General features: G+C 38.4%; 4 protein-coding genes across 4 annotated transcripts; all 4 read right to left on the bottom strand.

Moving 5' to 3' along the window:
- Positions 1-1,339: 1,339 nt before the first annotated feature.
- LOC131785605 (melatonin receptor type 1B-B-like) lies at positions 1,340-2,274 on the bottom strand. Its single transcript, XM_059102528.2, has one exon. It carries the CDS (start codon positions 2,267-2,269, stop codon positions 1,340-1,342), a length of 930 nt encoding a protein of 309 aa, XP_058958511.2. The 5' UTR covers positions 2,270-2,274.
- A 2,394-nt stretch (positions 2,275-4,668) lies between these two features.
- On the bottom strand, positions 4,669-6,070 carry LOC136281225 (melatonin receptor type 1B-like). Its single transcript, XM_066167531.1, has one exon. The coding sequence runs from the start codon at positions 6,068-6,070 to the stop codon at positions 5,120-5,122; it is 951 nt and encodes a 316-aa protein (XP_066023628.1). The 3' UTR covers positions 4,669-5,119.
- A 2,594-nt stretch (positions 6,071-8,664) lies between these two features.
- Positions 8,665-9,588, bottom strand: LOC131785606 (melatonin receptor type 1A-like). The gene has a single exon (XM_059102529.2). The coding sequence runs from the start codon at positions 9,586-9,588 to the stop codon at positions 8,665-8,667; it is 924 nt and encodes a 307-aa protein (XP_058958512.2).
- A 1,036-nt stretch (positions 9,589-10,624) lies between these two features.
- On the bottom strand, positions 10,625-14,331 carry LOC131785583 (programmed cell death protein 2-like). The gene is made up of 6 exons (XM_059102500.2): positions 14,222-14,331; positions 13,916-14,079; positions 13,551-13,617; positions 12,618-12,673; positions 11,727-12,131; positions 10,625-11,148 (listed from the first exon to the last, which is right to left on the bottom strand). Exons 1-6 carry the CDS (start codon positions 14,321-14,323, stop codon positions 10,644-10,646), a joined length of 1,299 nt encoding a protein of 432 aa, XP_058958483.2. The 5' UTR covers positions 14,324-14,331; the 3' UTR covers positions 10,625-10,643.
- Positions 14,332-15,147: the final 816 nt, after the last annotated feature.

Below are 15,147 nucleotides of genomic sequence, written 5' to 3'. Positions count from 1 at the left end.
GTTAGTTCTCAAGTACAATTTGTTTATCCGTATTATGATGAGAAACAATGGACGCCATTGTCCGATTTTAGACAATAGTGACCGATTGTAGACATTTGTGTCCGATTTTAGACACTACCGTCCGATTTTAAACACGAATGTCCGATTTTAGACTTAGATGGTCGATTTTGGACACAAGTGTCCGATATTTGACGGCAGTTTCCGATTTAGACGCTAGTGTCTGAATTTAGACGCTGGAGTTCGATTTTAGACAGTTATGTCCGATCTTGGATATTAGAGTCCGATTTTGACGCTGGTGTCCGATTTTGGACGCTAGTGTCCGATTTTAGGTACTAGTGTTCAGTTTCAGACAACAGTTTCCGAATTTAGAGTTTGGCGTTCGACCTAAGACACTTTTAGCTGATTTTTGACACGTGCGTTTGATTTTAGGGGGCAGGCAGCGAGATTAATTTGCACACATTTTTTCGATAATGAGGAAAACCTTGTGTCATTTAATTGAGCTGTATAATCGAGGACTGCTTTTTCTACGTACGCTTATTTCGGACTGAAATTTTACTGAAAATGATTACTTTTAGCTGCTTAAGATAAAGCGTTCGAGGCTTTTTTTTGGCACGGGTGTGAGGGGAGAAAAATAAATGTGAGTAGAAGGCGTTGTTAACGAAAGTGTTAAAGTGGGAGACCAAACCCAAGCGTTGAATGCCAACCACGCACGTGTAGTGCCAACCACGCGCGTGGAGTGTCAACCACGCGCGTGTAGTGCCAACCACGCAGGTGTAGTGCCAACCACGCGCGTGGAGTGCCAACCACGCACGTGGAGTGCCAACCACGCGCGTGAAACACCACAAGCACGAAAATTGAGTACCAAGAAATAAGGCACGCAAAATGCACGCGTGACTCATATCACGCATCTTCAAACTTTTGTAAGCATTTATTTATTTTCCGATATCAGTTGTTCAGTTTGTAGCTTCGATTCGAACACTTGATAACTTTTTACATGCAGTCTGATGTGGTGACTACGAAACTGTCTTTACTACATTAAAATAAAGTAAATTGATAATTTTTTCTTTATTCACAGTGAAAACCGTATATTTGTTATCGCACTATCCAGCTATGTGAATCTCGTACCCAGATCCTACCGTGCAAATGTCACTGAAATGCAAAACTTACGACCGCTTGGTCGTGAAAGGTCTAATTACGAGACTACCGGCTATGTAGTCTGAGGGACCAGTGTCATGAGAGGCCTCATGGGGGAATCAGATAAATTTTTATGATGACACAACCAAAACCCTCTAGCCCCCTCCCCACAGGGGATAAATAACAATCGATACCTTAGCCGTTATTATTTTGATTTTTTTAAGCGAAAAACGTTACGCACAATACTTCTGCACTCTCGTCTAAACTGTCTATTCATGATACCGTATATGAAGGGGTTGATAGAGCTACTCAAATACAACAAAAACCCGACTGCAAGATACCATTGTCGCCGTAAAGAGTATTCCCCATAATGAATTTGAACAAAATTCATGACATAAACTGGAAGCCAACAACACGAGAAGGCGAACAGAATTGCTATCAAAGTCTTTGTCACTTTTGCTTCTTTTACATTTACCCGGCGGTTCAGGAGGCTATTTTTCTGCGGGAAAACACGATTTGATCTGGAAACAGCTCGGCAAACTTTGATGTAGCAGACGGTAATGACCGTAAATGGAGTGACAATGTAAATACAGTAGGTTAGGCTCAAAAATGTAATGTTATCCCTACTCAAACATAATGCTTCACCCGCATGGAACTTATATCTGCCGTCTTCGATGAAAAATGGCGGCACAGAACCTGGCAAAGCTGCGCACCATACAATAATAATGTAGATCAAAATTTTTCGCTTCGTAAACAGTGCTTGGTACTTCCCAGGTTTAACAATACAGAAATATCGACTCACTGCAATTACTCCCATGGTACAGAGGGAAACAATCGCAAATGTGTAAGCTCCAAACCCCTGAAGATGGCAGATAGTTTCACCAAACTCCCAACGGCCGATAAAGAGAGTTGTAACTGTAAAAGGCATGCAGCAGGTGGACATCAGAATATCACTCACAGCCAGTGCTACGACGAACATATTTGGAGGCGTACGGAGCCTGTAGTTTCTGTACACGGCATAACATGTGAGAAGATTGCCAAAGAAAGCCAATACATTGATAACCGCAAACAAAATTGTTTCAGTCCAAACTAAAACTGTAGTCCTTGTAGCAAGTTCGATCAAAAGATTTTCCATTACGACTTGCGATAACCGAACAAGCGCACAGAGGGGGCTTTTCAAGCTGAATATATAAAGGAAATAATTTGTTTTGTTCAGTTGTGTATTTTGATAAGAGCAAAATTTTTCAATTTTTGTCAGCCGCGGAAGTAATTTGTGTCGATTGTGTTACATAAAATACAATCTTCAAATTTTACCTTTTAAAAAAACCTCTCTGGTCTTAAAAGACAAATCTGAAAAGAAGTGAAGTATTTTTTTATGTATTCTAACCTACATGCGTAGTCCTTGTAGGAAAAATCTAAAAGAAATGACAGTTTTAACTTGACTTGCTAATTTTCCAGATTAACAAATTAAAAATAACAAGTGATGCGAAAGTGAAGAGCTAGACACCGCCGGGTTTCATTTTAAAAAATTGAAATTATAAACACTTTTGGAGGTAAGTAATCTATTGTGTTCACGTAATTAGCGGCTTTTACCTTTTGTCATGTCTTTCCGCCAACTATGCTCTTTAATCAATTAAATGGCACAGCGCGTAGATTTTTTCTTAACACCTGTCTCGGTTTTTTAGCCGTGAAGCGCGCGAAACGTGATGCACTATTGTCATCGAGATACGCAAACGTTAAACGTGAGCTCTGTGATTTATATACTCAAGCGTGAAACGTGATGCGTGAGCATGAAAAGATGTACTTTAGTCAAACGATATATACCAGTGTAAAGTCATAAATAAGCGACACACGCTTACGACGTACTAACGGCAATATGGAGGAGTTGTGATTGCTATTTCTATAACAATTTTTAAAAGTTTTAATTTCTTTTCCATGTAAAGGTGATTCCTCAGTTTTGCACTGCGCATCTTGCACTGCGCATAAAAATCGTCGTATCAGGGGAATGAGTGCGCGCGCATTCCGAGAACACGGTAATGTTTTTCAATCCATGGACCAGGTAATGAGGTACGATAGTCTTTAGCTCTTGAACAAACACGGAGAGCTACATTTTTTCCATAATTTTGGTATACAATGTATCCCCTTTAAATTGGGAAAAATAAAATGAAAATTTTTCGAAGGGAAAAAAAGATACAGCAAAAAGCGTGCATGAAGCCCGTCACACGAGGATGTAAATTACGACCTTGAAAAGCACGGCCCGAGAAACGTTTTGAGTCGATGTCGTCTAAATTTGCGTGATTTTCCTACAAATTATATATAAAATTGTTTCATACGCCCGAGACTTTCTACTTATCAAGTTTTTTTTTTAAGTGTTACTTTTAAAACCCTTGCTTCCAGCTGTAGCAAAGTGTACCGTGAACCGATGAAATGACGCGCGTGATTAGTGCCAATACGGGCATGAATGTGATGGGCTTGGCCCATTATATCTCCCAAACAAGCACAGTGACCTATCTTTTTTATTGTATTTTTCGAAACAGACATTGGTGAAGAACATTTATGGAAATTAAAAAAAAAAATTGTTCGATAACTCATTTTTCTGAGGAATCACCTTAATATAGTGCACAGACAAATTTTATTGCTCATTGGGCCCCTATGCCACCGTGAAGCGTACAATACGTGATGCTTTATAACGCTTTATGCATATACTCAAGCGTGAAACGTGAAACAAGCGTGAAACACCTATTTGTTAGCCGTGAAGTGTGCTGCACGAAATGTGCTACAGTGATGGAGATACGCCGACGTTAAATGTAAGCTTTGTGTGTTATACTTAAAAGTGAAACGTGATACGTGGACATAAAACGATAAATTTTAAGCAAACGAAATACACGACTGTGAAGTGATAGAAAAGCGACCTACGCAAAAACGCTACTTACAAGAGCTGTGAATGCTACAAAACCAAATCAATTTTAAAGAATCCTTTTTTGATTCTCAAGTCTACAGGAACTCGACATTTTGTGCAGATAATGACACTGAATTTATTGAAGACTTTAATCTGCTTACCCTTCTGGACTCTTCTTTCTTTGAAAGTTATGATAATGTTTTTCCCTATCTTGGCACAAATTTATACATATTTTAACATTAACCCTAACTTGTTATCAATTGACTATTGTTGAGTTAAGGGAGGGGTAGGTGGGCAGTTTTCCAGACACTCATATTGATCCCATATGTTTATATAGATATAATTATATTTATTGCATATACATAGATATATATAGGTAGTTATGGTAAGCAAAACTGAGATGTAGAAAAAAACACAATAGTCAAATAAACAAGCGCTAAATTCTTTTTTTTTGAGTCTTGTTAGCATTAAATAAGTTAAGAATTCAACTAGAGATGTTAGTGAACAGAATATAAATATTGTTTTTTTGTATAAACCGCTCACGGCTGACAACATAAAACCTCTTTCCATTGCCTTGTCCAACACGGCGTATAAATTTTAAAAATGGTTTCAAGGTCTCTCTAGAAATGGCCGTTGAAGACAACTATGAGCTGTACACGAGCTACAAAAAGACACTGGGTACTAAAACCTAGGTTATTAAAGGATACTTGATCAGGAACGCACGACTCGAACAGTTAAACACTAAGAAACAAGTTGAAATTTTTTGCCGGTGCACTTTCTTCGCATCATTTAAGACATATTGATCTAATTTTGCCGTGTGTCTGTTCATTTATTTTATAGCCTGCGGCTCGTGTGCCATTTTTTAGCTATCGTCATATTTTGACGTCATCTACAATCTATAGATGTACGGGCACACGGTTTTATGTAATCCTTGTTTCAAATATAAAAAGCGTCTCTCTTGTTCCCCTTGAAGGAACTCAGATCTCAGTTTGTAACACCCCTTTCCCATTTGTGTTAAGATGAGGTAATGTGAACATGAAAAAACTCCTCTACTACTTAGATAGCACGCGTCACAATTTCACGCCATCAGTTGTCTCCGTTTCGGAAAGGCGTTATAATCTTACTTAAGATAGCTGTGTACTCTCGTCGGAATCGCCTATTCGTGACGCCATATATGAAAGGGTTGATAGTACTGCTCAAGAAGATTAACGAAGTGTAAGTGAGGTATATTTGTCGCGGAAGAATTTTTTTCCCGTGCGCGGCGTCAGTAATATCAATTACACATACAGGTAGCCAACAACATGAAAATCCAACCATGACTGCTGCCAACGTATTGGTAACTTTGGCCTCTTCCACATTCGCTCGGATTTGCTGGAAATTATTCTGGTGCGAGAAGACGCGATTTGCGCGTGATACTGCACAGAATACTTTGACGTAACAGACTGAAATGATTATGAAAGGGGTTCCAATGTACAATTCAGTGAAGGACGTGAAAGGAATATTGCTCTCAAATGAATACGCACACATCGCTTTTCCAGGCTGGAATTCAAATCCTGATTCTTTATCGAAGAACAATGGAGGCACAGATCCCAACAAGGCTATGAACCATACAGTGGCGATGTACATCAGAGTACGGTTCTTTTTAAAAAGGACAATATACTTGTTTGATTTAACAATGCGGAAATATCGGCTGATTGCAATAATTCCCATGGTATTAAGAGAAGCCATTCCAAAAATGAACACTCCGAAGGCAAAAAACTCACAAAAAGTTTCGCCAAGCACCCACTGGCCACGAAATAGAGTAACAACTGTGAAAGGCGAACAACAGGTAGACAATAGAATGTCGCTGACAGCCAATGCAATTACGAACATGTTGGGAAGCGTACGGAGTCTGTGGTTTCTGTACACGGCGTAACATGTGAGAAGATTGCCAAAGAAAGCCAAAACGTTCATAAAAGCAAACACAGTTGTTTCAGCCCAAACTGTAACTTCGGTCCTCGTAGCAAGAGCAAAAGAAAGTGATTCCGTCGGAGCCATTATCGACAGCATTCAAACGACTCGAAAGCAATGTGACAAAATCTTTTTGGTACGTGCCTACAGGCAAGCAAGATAAATACTCTAGTTTATAAGATAAGGTAAATACGAATTTCTTTTGCTTAAATAACCACCTTTCCTTCATTTGTTTGCGAACGATATTGCTTTTTATTGTTTCAGCCTTGCATCAAGAAAATATTGAGACAGTCTTGTCACGTTTGTAATTGCAAGTTCATCGAAGGTGAACAAGGACCGGAATTTTCAAAGCCATCTCTTTGCAAGGAGTTCTAAATTCACTGCAAACATTAGTTTCGGTAGAGGATACAACACCAGTAAATGACGCACGTGTAAAAAGCTGATTGACGGACATAGACTGATAAGTAAGCAATGTCACTTTCTGGTATAAGTCGAGAACACATCTCAATACCTTTGTATACTCTTAACGGTCTAACACGCACACACTTTATTGGTTTTACAAACTGAGTTTATTGCAAACACAGATTGGCTTGTACCCATGGATAACTCGAGAGGAGCTTGTTTTTATCAGCAGTTTTGGATTTGATAACGTCAGCTGATATGGGGAGTTTTTTGGAGAAATTTTCTGACCATCCGGAAACATATTTAAATTAAAAATTTGTTTGAATTGCAAACAAAACGGGTCGAAAACTCTAAGGTGTCAATAAAAAGGCCGATCGCAAATTGTCACAATTTACACCAGTTTCTCCTATATCTACAGAAATATAAACTTTTGGCCCCATTTGTTCGAAAGTTGGATACGCGCGCTATCCACTGGATAAAAGCCTATCTGGTGGTTAACGCTTTATGTTTTGCTATCATGATCACTTATCCATCGGATAGCGATTTATCGGTTGGATAGTGTTTTTCACCCTTTTTATAACTGGGCCCAAGCAAATAATAAAGAGGGACACTCGTTTCCCAATTACTAACAAAAATTACAATTTCCTCGATGGCGATTGGTTTACAAAACTCCTATTTTCTATGAATTCACCTGCCAAGTTGTTATCGGGCAGTTTCTTGTGGAACAGTTTGATAAGCCAATGATATTTAAAGCTGTAATTTGAATTAACCATTCACAACCTTTTAATGCAAATTTTCCCTTTCTTTCATAACTTGACAATTTTCTTTTGTCCGAAATTGTAATTTTATGATTAATTGGTAATAAGCGTTCGTGTCGTCCAATTCGTTCCGTAATCACACTCGTGATAAACAAATCGGACTCCCGCTGCGCGGTCGCCTGATTTTGTTACCACTCGTTTGATTATAGACCGAGTTGAACCCCACTCAGTCCGATTACCATTACTTATCATGTATGAAAATCACACATGACAAGACATCGCGCAATTGTCTCACAGCTGTACGTATATCTCTTTTAAGGATCTATTCTACATTCGGTTTGAAAAGAAAAATTAGTTCAGGCCCTTAGGCTATCTAGGCTATCTATGATTACAACCAAAGCAAAAACTACCGGTATATCAAAAGTTGTTTATAATTTATTGAAAGAAAAGTGTTTCCCGTTCATTCTCAGTGAGTCGTCCTTCTCGCAGACCAAGAAATTTTTAGCTAAACTCTACAAGCAATTAATATTTTCTTCTGATAATCGCTTTGTTTGGTTTAATAATATAATCAGATTTTGTATTGTCTTTGACTTTATCAGATTTTACCTTTTTTGAATTGCTAAAAAGCATCGGAAACCAGAAAGAAAAGAGAATTAAAAGTCCATTAATTCAGATGACCTCCGGGGCTATATCTAAAAAATCGGACTGTATATAATGGGTTTTTTCAGGCGGCTCCCTAGCTTCTGATGCATGTAATTTGAAAATCGTATCGATCGGTAATCACACAATACGAAATTCGTTTATCCACGATAATTTCCGTAATTTCGTAACCTCTAACGAGTTTTATCAGTTATAAACTCTAAAGATATAGAATAACTCACAGTTGCTAATATGACTGAGTCTTTCCTTCCGCTGCACTTGACCTAACTCAAGCTTGACCGAAACACTTTCTTTTCCAGTGACTACAAGGGGTGAAGGTTTCGTCGGATTGAATTGGTTTGGTTTGCCATTCGCGGCCGTCTCCAACAATCTCCTTGATTTCAAATTAGCACCATTACCTTAAACCTCATCTTTAATTGAATCTTAAATAAAATAAATAAAGAATCCGTACTGAATATCTACTTCTTGAAGGTACCTTGAGTAACAATGCTTCAAGGAGGGATAACAAATGATTTCTTTAGGAACTGTACTCTCAAATTAATAGATCTAATCTGGGTGAAAAAAGAGCGTTTAAGCATTACGTTCAGTTAGGGTCGTAGCAAACAGCACAAGATCTGTTTTAAACCTGATCAAACAGAGGTGTTCAGCATTAAAAGCAACAACTGAATGCAGATTGTATTTTTGTCCTTTGTCGTTTACCGCAAACGTTACGCATAAGTTTTCCTCTATCAGTTTTAACTACGATATTCAATGAACCTGCAACTAAATCACGTTTTCGTACTCGAGCTTTGAAAGACACGAAAAAGTTTCCGCCTACTAGCTTCCGCTTTATAAATCGCTTTTCCCCGGCATCGTTTTAGCTCAGAAAACGAAATATTTACTCAAAATATCCTTGTACTCTCGTCTAAACTGCTTACTCATGGCTGCATAAATGAAAGGGTTTATGGCGCTACTTAAATATAACAAGAAGGCGTAAGTTATGTAAGCTCTTCGTGGCAAAGTATGCTCGCCGCGCACAGCATCGATGTTATCCATAACACCAATCGGAAGCCAACAACATGCAAAGCCAACGAGAACTGCTAACAAAGTTTTCGTTACTTTTGCCTCTTCCACGTTAACTCTGAGCTGATGCAAGTCATTTCGGTGCGAAAAAACACGATTTAATCTTGAAACCTCTCGAAACACTTTGACATAGCAGATGGTTATGACTGTCATGGTCGTTGCAATATAAAAAAACTCGTTGACAGATACATAAGCGATATTTTTAAATGTGTACAAACACATGGCTTTCCCTGGCTGAAATTCAAAGCCGTCTCTCTTAAAAAATAACGGAGGCAGAGATGGAATGAGAGAGACGCACCATGCCGCAGTTATGTATATCAAAGCCCTTTTTTTCGTGAATAATACTGCATAACGCTCAAATTTCACAACGCAGAAATATCGACTAACTGCAATAACTCCCATTGTAACCAAAGAGGCTGTTCCGAATGTGAAAACTTCAAAACCGTGAACTCTACAAAACGTTTCACCAAACATCCACCGGCCGTGGAACAGAGTTGCAACTGTGAAAGGCATACAGCAAGTTGTCATCAGGATATCGCTAACAGTCAGAGCTGTTATGAACATGTTGGGAAGCGTGCGGAGCCTGTGGTTTCTGTACACGGCGTAAAAAGTAAGCAAATTTCCCAAAAAGGCCACAATGTTGATAAAAGTGAACAAAATAGTCTCAAACCAAATTAAGGCCTCGTTTCTTGTAGCAAGCTGGGCCGAAAGTGTCCGTGACATGATTCTCGACGATGAAAAAAGACAAGCGCTTGGTTAATTCAGTGAATTTTCATCTTTGTGACGGCTGACGCAAGAGAACTTGAAGTGCGTACAACTTAGCTTTTTTTTCTCGTTTGTCTTCCCGTGTATTTCTATTAGTCAATTGTTTTCTTAATAATCCACCTAAATATCGTAGGAGTCTTAATGGTCTGCACCTGCTCACTTCTTTAACCTCTTTCCCAAAATTTCAACTTCCAAAAGCGATTAAAAAAATTAGCAGCCTCTCAATGATCTACTTTTATGTACTCAACAACATTACTCATTCCTGATTGGTCGATGGCCAATGCGTAAGTAGAATATTTGCTATTTACGCAAAGCACTCTCTCAGTCCGTCAATGACTTTAAAGCTAAGAAAAACATAAATCTTGGTTTGTCTTTTACCATTAAAGCACTTTTCGACAGAGTGTCGTAAAAAGAAAACCAAACTAATCACGACGGCCCAATCAGAAGAAAGGAAAATTCCCTTAAGAACCAATGAGAACTCAAAGTTAAAACAGCCAAGCGGCCTAAAGCGCGGGAAAACGCAGGCGACCAAGTTATGATTGGTTTTTAGTTTTGAATCTGATTGGTTGAGAGAGTGGTGCGAGTTTCCTCGACCAATCACAGAGCGAAGTAAAGTAAAACCAACGAAATCCCGGATCACTAATGGCGCTCAATCGAAAATTGCTCTTTTGGTGTTAAAATTACCAAAATAAAAAAATTTATTTTACAAAAAGAAATCGAACGTACGAGCTCTTCTCAAATCTTTGAAAATTGCTTCGAGTAACGGGCACGGGAACACTTACGGTCGCGTTAGAACTCACTTTTATCGCGAAAAATTACACAAATAATCATATGATGATATGACGAGCCACATCATTTCAAGCCAGTTTCTGCGTTCGTGTGCTCCATTTTGAGGAGCCACGTTTGATTCGTCTTGCCCAATTGCCATTACCGCAAGCGTTCTATTACGTGAATCCAGTGCGTCGCCAATTAAAAGCATGAAAGAAGGATAAAACTCAGTTCCGCCGGACTTTTTATTGAAATAACAAAACATCCGGGTCAGCCTCTACTAAACAAAATTCTTCTAAGTAAACGTCTTCTCCGACACTTTCCTTTTCTCCCCAACAGCTCTGAGCACACGTGAAAACCATTACAGTGCCAAACTCAATTACGACGTCATTCACTTGATTGACAGTTGCCAAGAATGCCTTCCTTTGATCTTCCCGAAGACCAGTATTATCTGATAGATTTCCCCCATTGTCCTCACAAATATTATTGTCCAACCTTCCCAAATTGTGTACATTGTTACTATTTGAAAACTGCTCAGTCTCTGCCTCATGTTTGTTGTTTTGGGAACTAAGATCCCCAGTCAAGTTGGCACATGTTTGCTTTGCAAGTTTCAAATTGCCAATTAATGCAGGCATAAATTGCAGTTCAAATATTCTGTTTGCACCACAATGCTGGCAGGGTGGAACACTTGAAAACAGCTCAGATGGCCTGGTGGTTACCATAGAAACAGGCATCCCATTCCACTGATACCTTATATAGAATATAATATAATGTAGAATAATATTAGATAATTATTACACATGAAAAGAAAAGAAAAACAGATTCCATGTGGTTATGCCTCTGCTCAGTAATAGATCACAGATGACCTCATTTTAATGTTATTAGAACAAAATAGTGACAGAAGAGGCGCAGTCGAGTGTGTCACTGCTATTGTTACCAAGTTTTGATTTCTTCTGTGATGCTTCCCTGAACATTCCTAAGGCAACATGGAATCCATGTTTCATATGGAAAAAAAGCAAAATGTCTGTTCTCCAGTAGATCACGAGAGTGAGTGTGTGGGAACCAATCAAAATTTCTGCTTAGCCCTTTAAGTCCCACTAGTGACCAAGATAGAATTTCTCCTTACACTATCAATACAATATCAAGCAGACAAGTTGTGAGAATAAAGAAAAATACCAATTGGGGGATTATTGGTCGATCCAATTCCAAATTCTCCCAACTAACATCATATGAATTGTATGGCAGACAGTAAGGAGAATTACTAATGCAATCTTAGGAGTTAAACGGTTAATTCAGCTATTTGTATATGAAATGACTTAAATGATTACCTCAGGCACTGCTGTGGATAAGCATGTAACTGTTTGTTAACCTTGTGAAATGCTTTATCACCATGTGTAACTGCTGCACTTTCATATTTCTCCCCAGCCCATTCCTTATTACCCTCATCTGTCTCCAAGGCATCTAAAACATGGCCTCCTTCACGCTGCTGATATTCAGACAACAGAGCTTTCTCATGTTTTGTCATCTTGGTAGATGTCTCTTTTGGGTCAGGTGCTTCCACAACACTAACATACATTGGTGCAAAATGAGGGATGGATGCCAATGAAGTTTCTGTGTGTGGCTGGCCTTCACTAAAATTTCCAGCTATAGTATGGTTCATCTCTTCGGGTTTATCTTCAGACAGTGTTAATTTGCCAGTACATTGCTCCAAGCTCATGGAAAAATCATTATCACTGTCAAACCAACAAAGCAGCCAAAATGAGAGATCTATTTAAAACTGTAGTTGACTGGAAAGTCTGTAAGACGTTAGAAAAGACTCAAATTCTTTGCAACTTTTTGCCTGGGTGCCAAATGACACTGATACACTCTTGCTTCAATCCCAAGACCGAACAATTTGGTAACCAAAAAGGTGTGTTATAAAGGATTTCATCCTGGAGCAATATACCAAAATGAAAGATATTTCCTGGCCACAAAACATTTGCCGACTTGTCAATGACCACCAGTTACATAAAGAAGGGAATGAGTTAAATCATTGACACTTTGTTCTTGAACCCCGATTTGTTTGTACAGGAAAAGTGTTGACAAGACCTTAGGTCAGTTGCATCCATTAGACTAGCAAAAGAATTTTGGTTTTCAACAAACAATCCTCAGTTGCATTGGCAACCAGCTGGTCACAATTTTGGACCCTGCTATGGCAAGAAAGAAATACATGTACTCACTCTCCCCAGTCTTCAGCATCATCACACCAATCATCCACTTCAAATCCACCAGAAGACTGGATCATAAAAGAAACAAAATACCAACATCAAATTTTGGGAAAAATCAAACCTGAACTATGCAAAAAATTTTGATCATTTTGCAAGTAAAAGACTTTTCATGCAACCAAGAGCACTTTCAATTGAAGCGTTAAGACCCTTTCCAGTTAAGAAGTGGCCAAGAAGGAATATTTCCTCACAATAATATTACACTTTTAAGAAGAAGGCCAAGAAGAATTACGTCAACTAAAAGGTATTCTTCAATTCAACACCCAATTCTCAGAGCTTTAATGATAAAAAATGTATGACAGACAGTATGAAGATTTGGTGTATAGTTCTTGGGAATGGAGGAGTTATACTAGCTGGCTCCATAACCCTTGAACTCCCAAGATCTTATTAGTAATTCTCCTACCTGTCTGCTATACAATTCTTGTGATGTTAGTTTGGAGAATTTGCTATTGGATCAACTTATAATCCCCGAACTGATATTTTTCTTCATCCTTGTCACTTGTCTGCTTGATATTGTGTGAATATTGTGAGGAGAAATTCTGTCTTGGTCACTTATGGGAGTTAAAGGGTTAAAGGGTTAAAGGGTTAAAGGGTTAAAGGGTTAAAGGGTTAAAGGGTTAAATAAAGCTGCTTTGACTCCTAATCATCTAATTTCTCCTTATAACTTCACCTCTAAATCACACATTAAGGTAACAAGAATAAAGGAAACGATCACTGAAAAAAAGAAACTTTGGATGGTTAAAAAAATTCTCCCTTAGGAAATTTATAGAGAACAGCATGGAGAATATGCAAACTGATTTAGTAGTGTTTGGGCAAATGTAATGGCTTTGAATGTTGTTCCAAAAAAGAAACAAAAATTTATTTTCAAAAACATATATTGTATAACACCTTATTTTCTGCTGTTTCCCTGTTGACAAAATTACTGTCTCTGGCTTGTGATCTCAAAACTTTCCAACTGAAAAAAAAAGTTGATCAAAAATTAAAACTTTCAGATTGTGTTTAAGTGTTAACCCTTCGACTCGCAGAAGTGATTAACATGTAATTTCTCCCTATAATATCCATTCATTATCCAGCATACAGGTACTGAGAACACTCAAATTTATCAGGTAGAAGTTGATGTCTTGATCTTACACCAAATTCTCGTGACTAATTTACCAGGAAATGTTTAGCAGCTGGAGGAGAGAGTTTACGATTAGATCTTGGTAGTTAAAGGGTTAAACGTTAATATTTCGCCTATGGCTGTGGCCTTTTACCTTGTGTTTTTATTCCAACAAGATTTGCTTACACAACCAAATACATACAGCACACGGTGAAAGGTGGACTCTGACAAAGGACAGTAAATCTGGCAAACCAAATACAATATTTTTCCACATAAAGGGCAAGTTGGGAAACACAACGGCTGGCCATGCAACCAATTCTGTACAGAGAAAATGAAAAAAAATTAAAATCTTCTTATTTGGATTAGTCATGTAGATAAACTGCAAAGAATTATTCTAGGCATGCTTCGTTGTTTTTCATCCTGGTTGCATAAGAGTTTACTCCATGCAAACAAGTTTTACCGGTTTTCCTCCGATTTTGTTTGTACTCCATCCACAAATGTTATCGTCATTTTCCGTCATGTTTCCGTCCGCCAGCCCTAAAAGTAAAGGTTCGTCCGCCATCTTGAAAGTGAGACTCGCAGAGGAGCGTGGGAAGGATTAGTCTCAGTAGGATCCCTGCTCAAATTTTGCTGAGAACCCACCCCACCCCCTCTGCTGTTCTTTTGACCTCAAAAGTTATTTGTACCGTTTAAATCATGCATGAACCTATTTTCCGAGAGAAGTCCATCACGTGAGTCATGAAAAGTCAAAGGGAAAAACTGTGTTTGCGCTGCCTGAATCATCCAAAGAGTTCAGGCAAAGCAGATTCATCATTATTGTAATAAAATAATAATAAATATCATCGTAATAATATAATAATAAAATTATCATCATCGTTATTTTTTCCTTCTTTGTTTATGTGGAGTCCAATTTGTTGTGTAATTACGCAAGTGATTAACCAAATCAGACGTCCACGAAACCCGGAACCGCCGAGCAAAAATCTGAGAAACAATATGTTTTCATAAAAAACAACAGTTAACTCGACGAAATGCGGGGCAACAACACGCGGTTATGTTACGCACTGTCCGATTACATAGGCATGACGCCTACACTGTCCCACTATGCTGTCCAATTCCACTGACGTGACGCATACACTGTCCGCTTACTCGGTCCAATAACAAACATGACGCGCACACCGTCCTATTGGTGCTCAAATCGGGCTGGTGGCCAATCACGTTCGAGATTTTTATTAAAGTTTTTCCCACTAATTGACCTAATTCTCTTAGTCGCTGCAAAAACTTAGCAAATAGTTAGAGGTGTAGCTATAGCAACGAAGCTTATTGACTTCCTTTGAAACATCATATATTGCCTGAAAGGTGAAAACTGGGATAATTAATTTTATTGTG

This window comes from Pocillopora verrucosa, chromosome 5 (assembly GCF_036669915.1).
Source record: "Pocillopora verrucosa isolate sample1 chromosome 5, ASM3666991v2, whole genome shotgun sequence".
NCBI classification, from domain to species: Eukaryota; Metazoa; Cnidaria; class Anthozoa; order Scleractinia; family Pocilloporidae; genus Pocillopora; species Pocillopora verrucosa.
This window is presented reverse-complemented; position numbering and strand designations above follow the sequence as displayed.

Bases quoted from the DNA above. Each gene is read 5' to 3' on its own strand.
- LOC131785605 (XM_059102528.2), bottom strand. From the start codon at position 2,269: ATGGAAAATCTTTTGATCGAACTTGCTACAAGGACTACAGTTTTAGTT.
- LOC136281225 (XM_066167531.1), bottom strand. From the start codon at position 6,070: ATGGCTCCGACGGAATCACTTTCTTTTGCTCTTGCTACGAGGACCGAA.
- LOC131785606 (XM_059102529.2), bottom strand. From the start codon at position 9,588: ATGTCACGGACACTTTCGGCCCAGCTTGCTACAAGAAACGAGGCCTTA.
- LOC131785583 (XM_059102500.2), bottom strand. From the start codon at position 14,323: ATGGCGGACGAACCTTTACTTTTAGGGCTGGCGGACGGAAACATGACG. The intron at 14,080-14,221 runs GTAAAACTTGTT...TTCTCTGTACAG, and splicing joins ACAAAATCGGAGGAAAACCG to AATTGGTTGCATGGCCAGCC. The intron at 11,149-11,726 runs GTAATCATTTAA...ATTCTATATAAG, and splicing joins TATCCACAGCAGTGCCTGAG to GTATCAGTGGAATGGGATGC.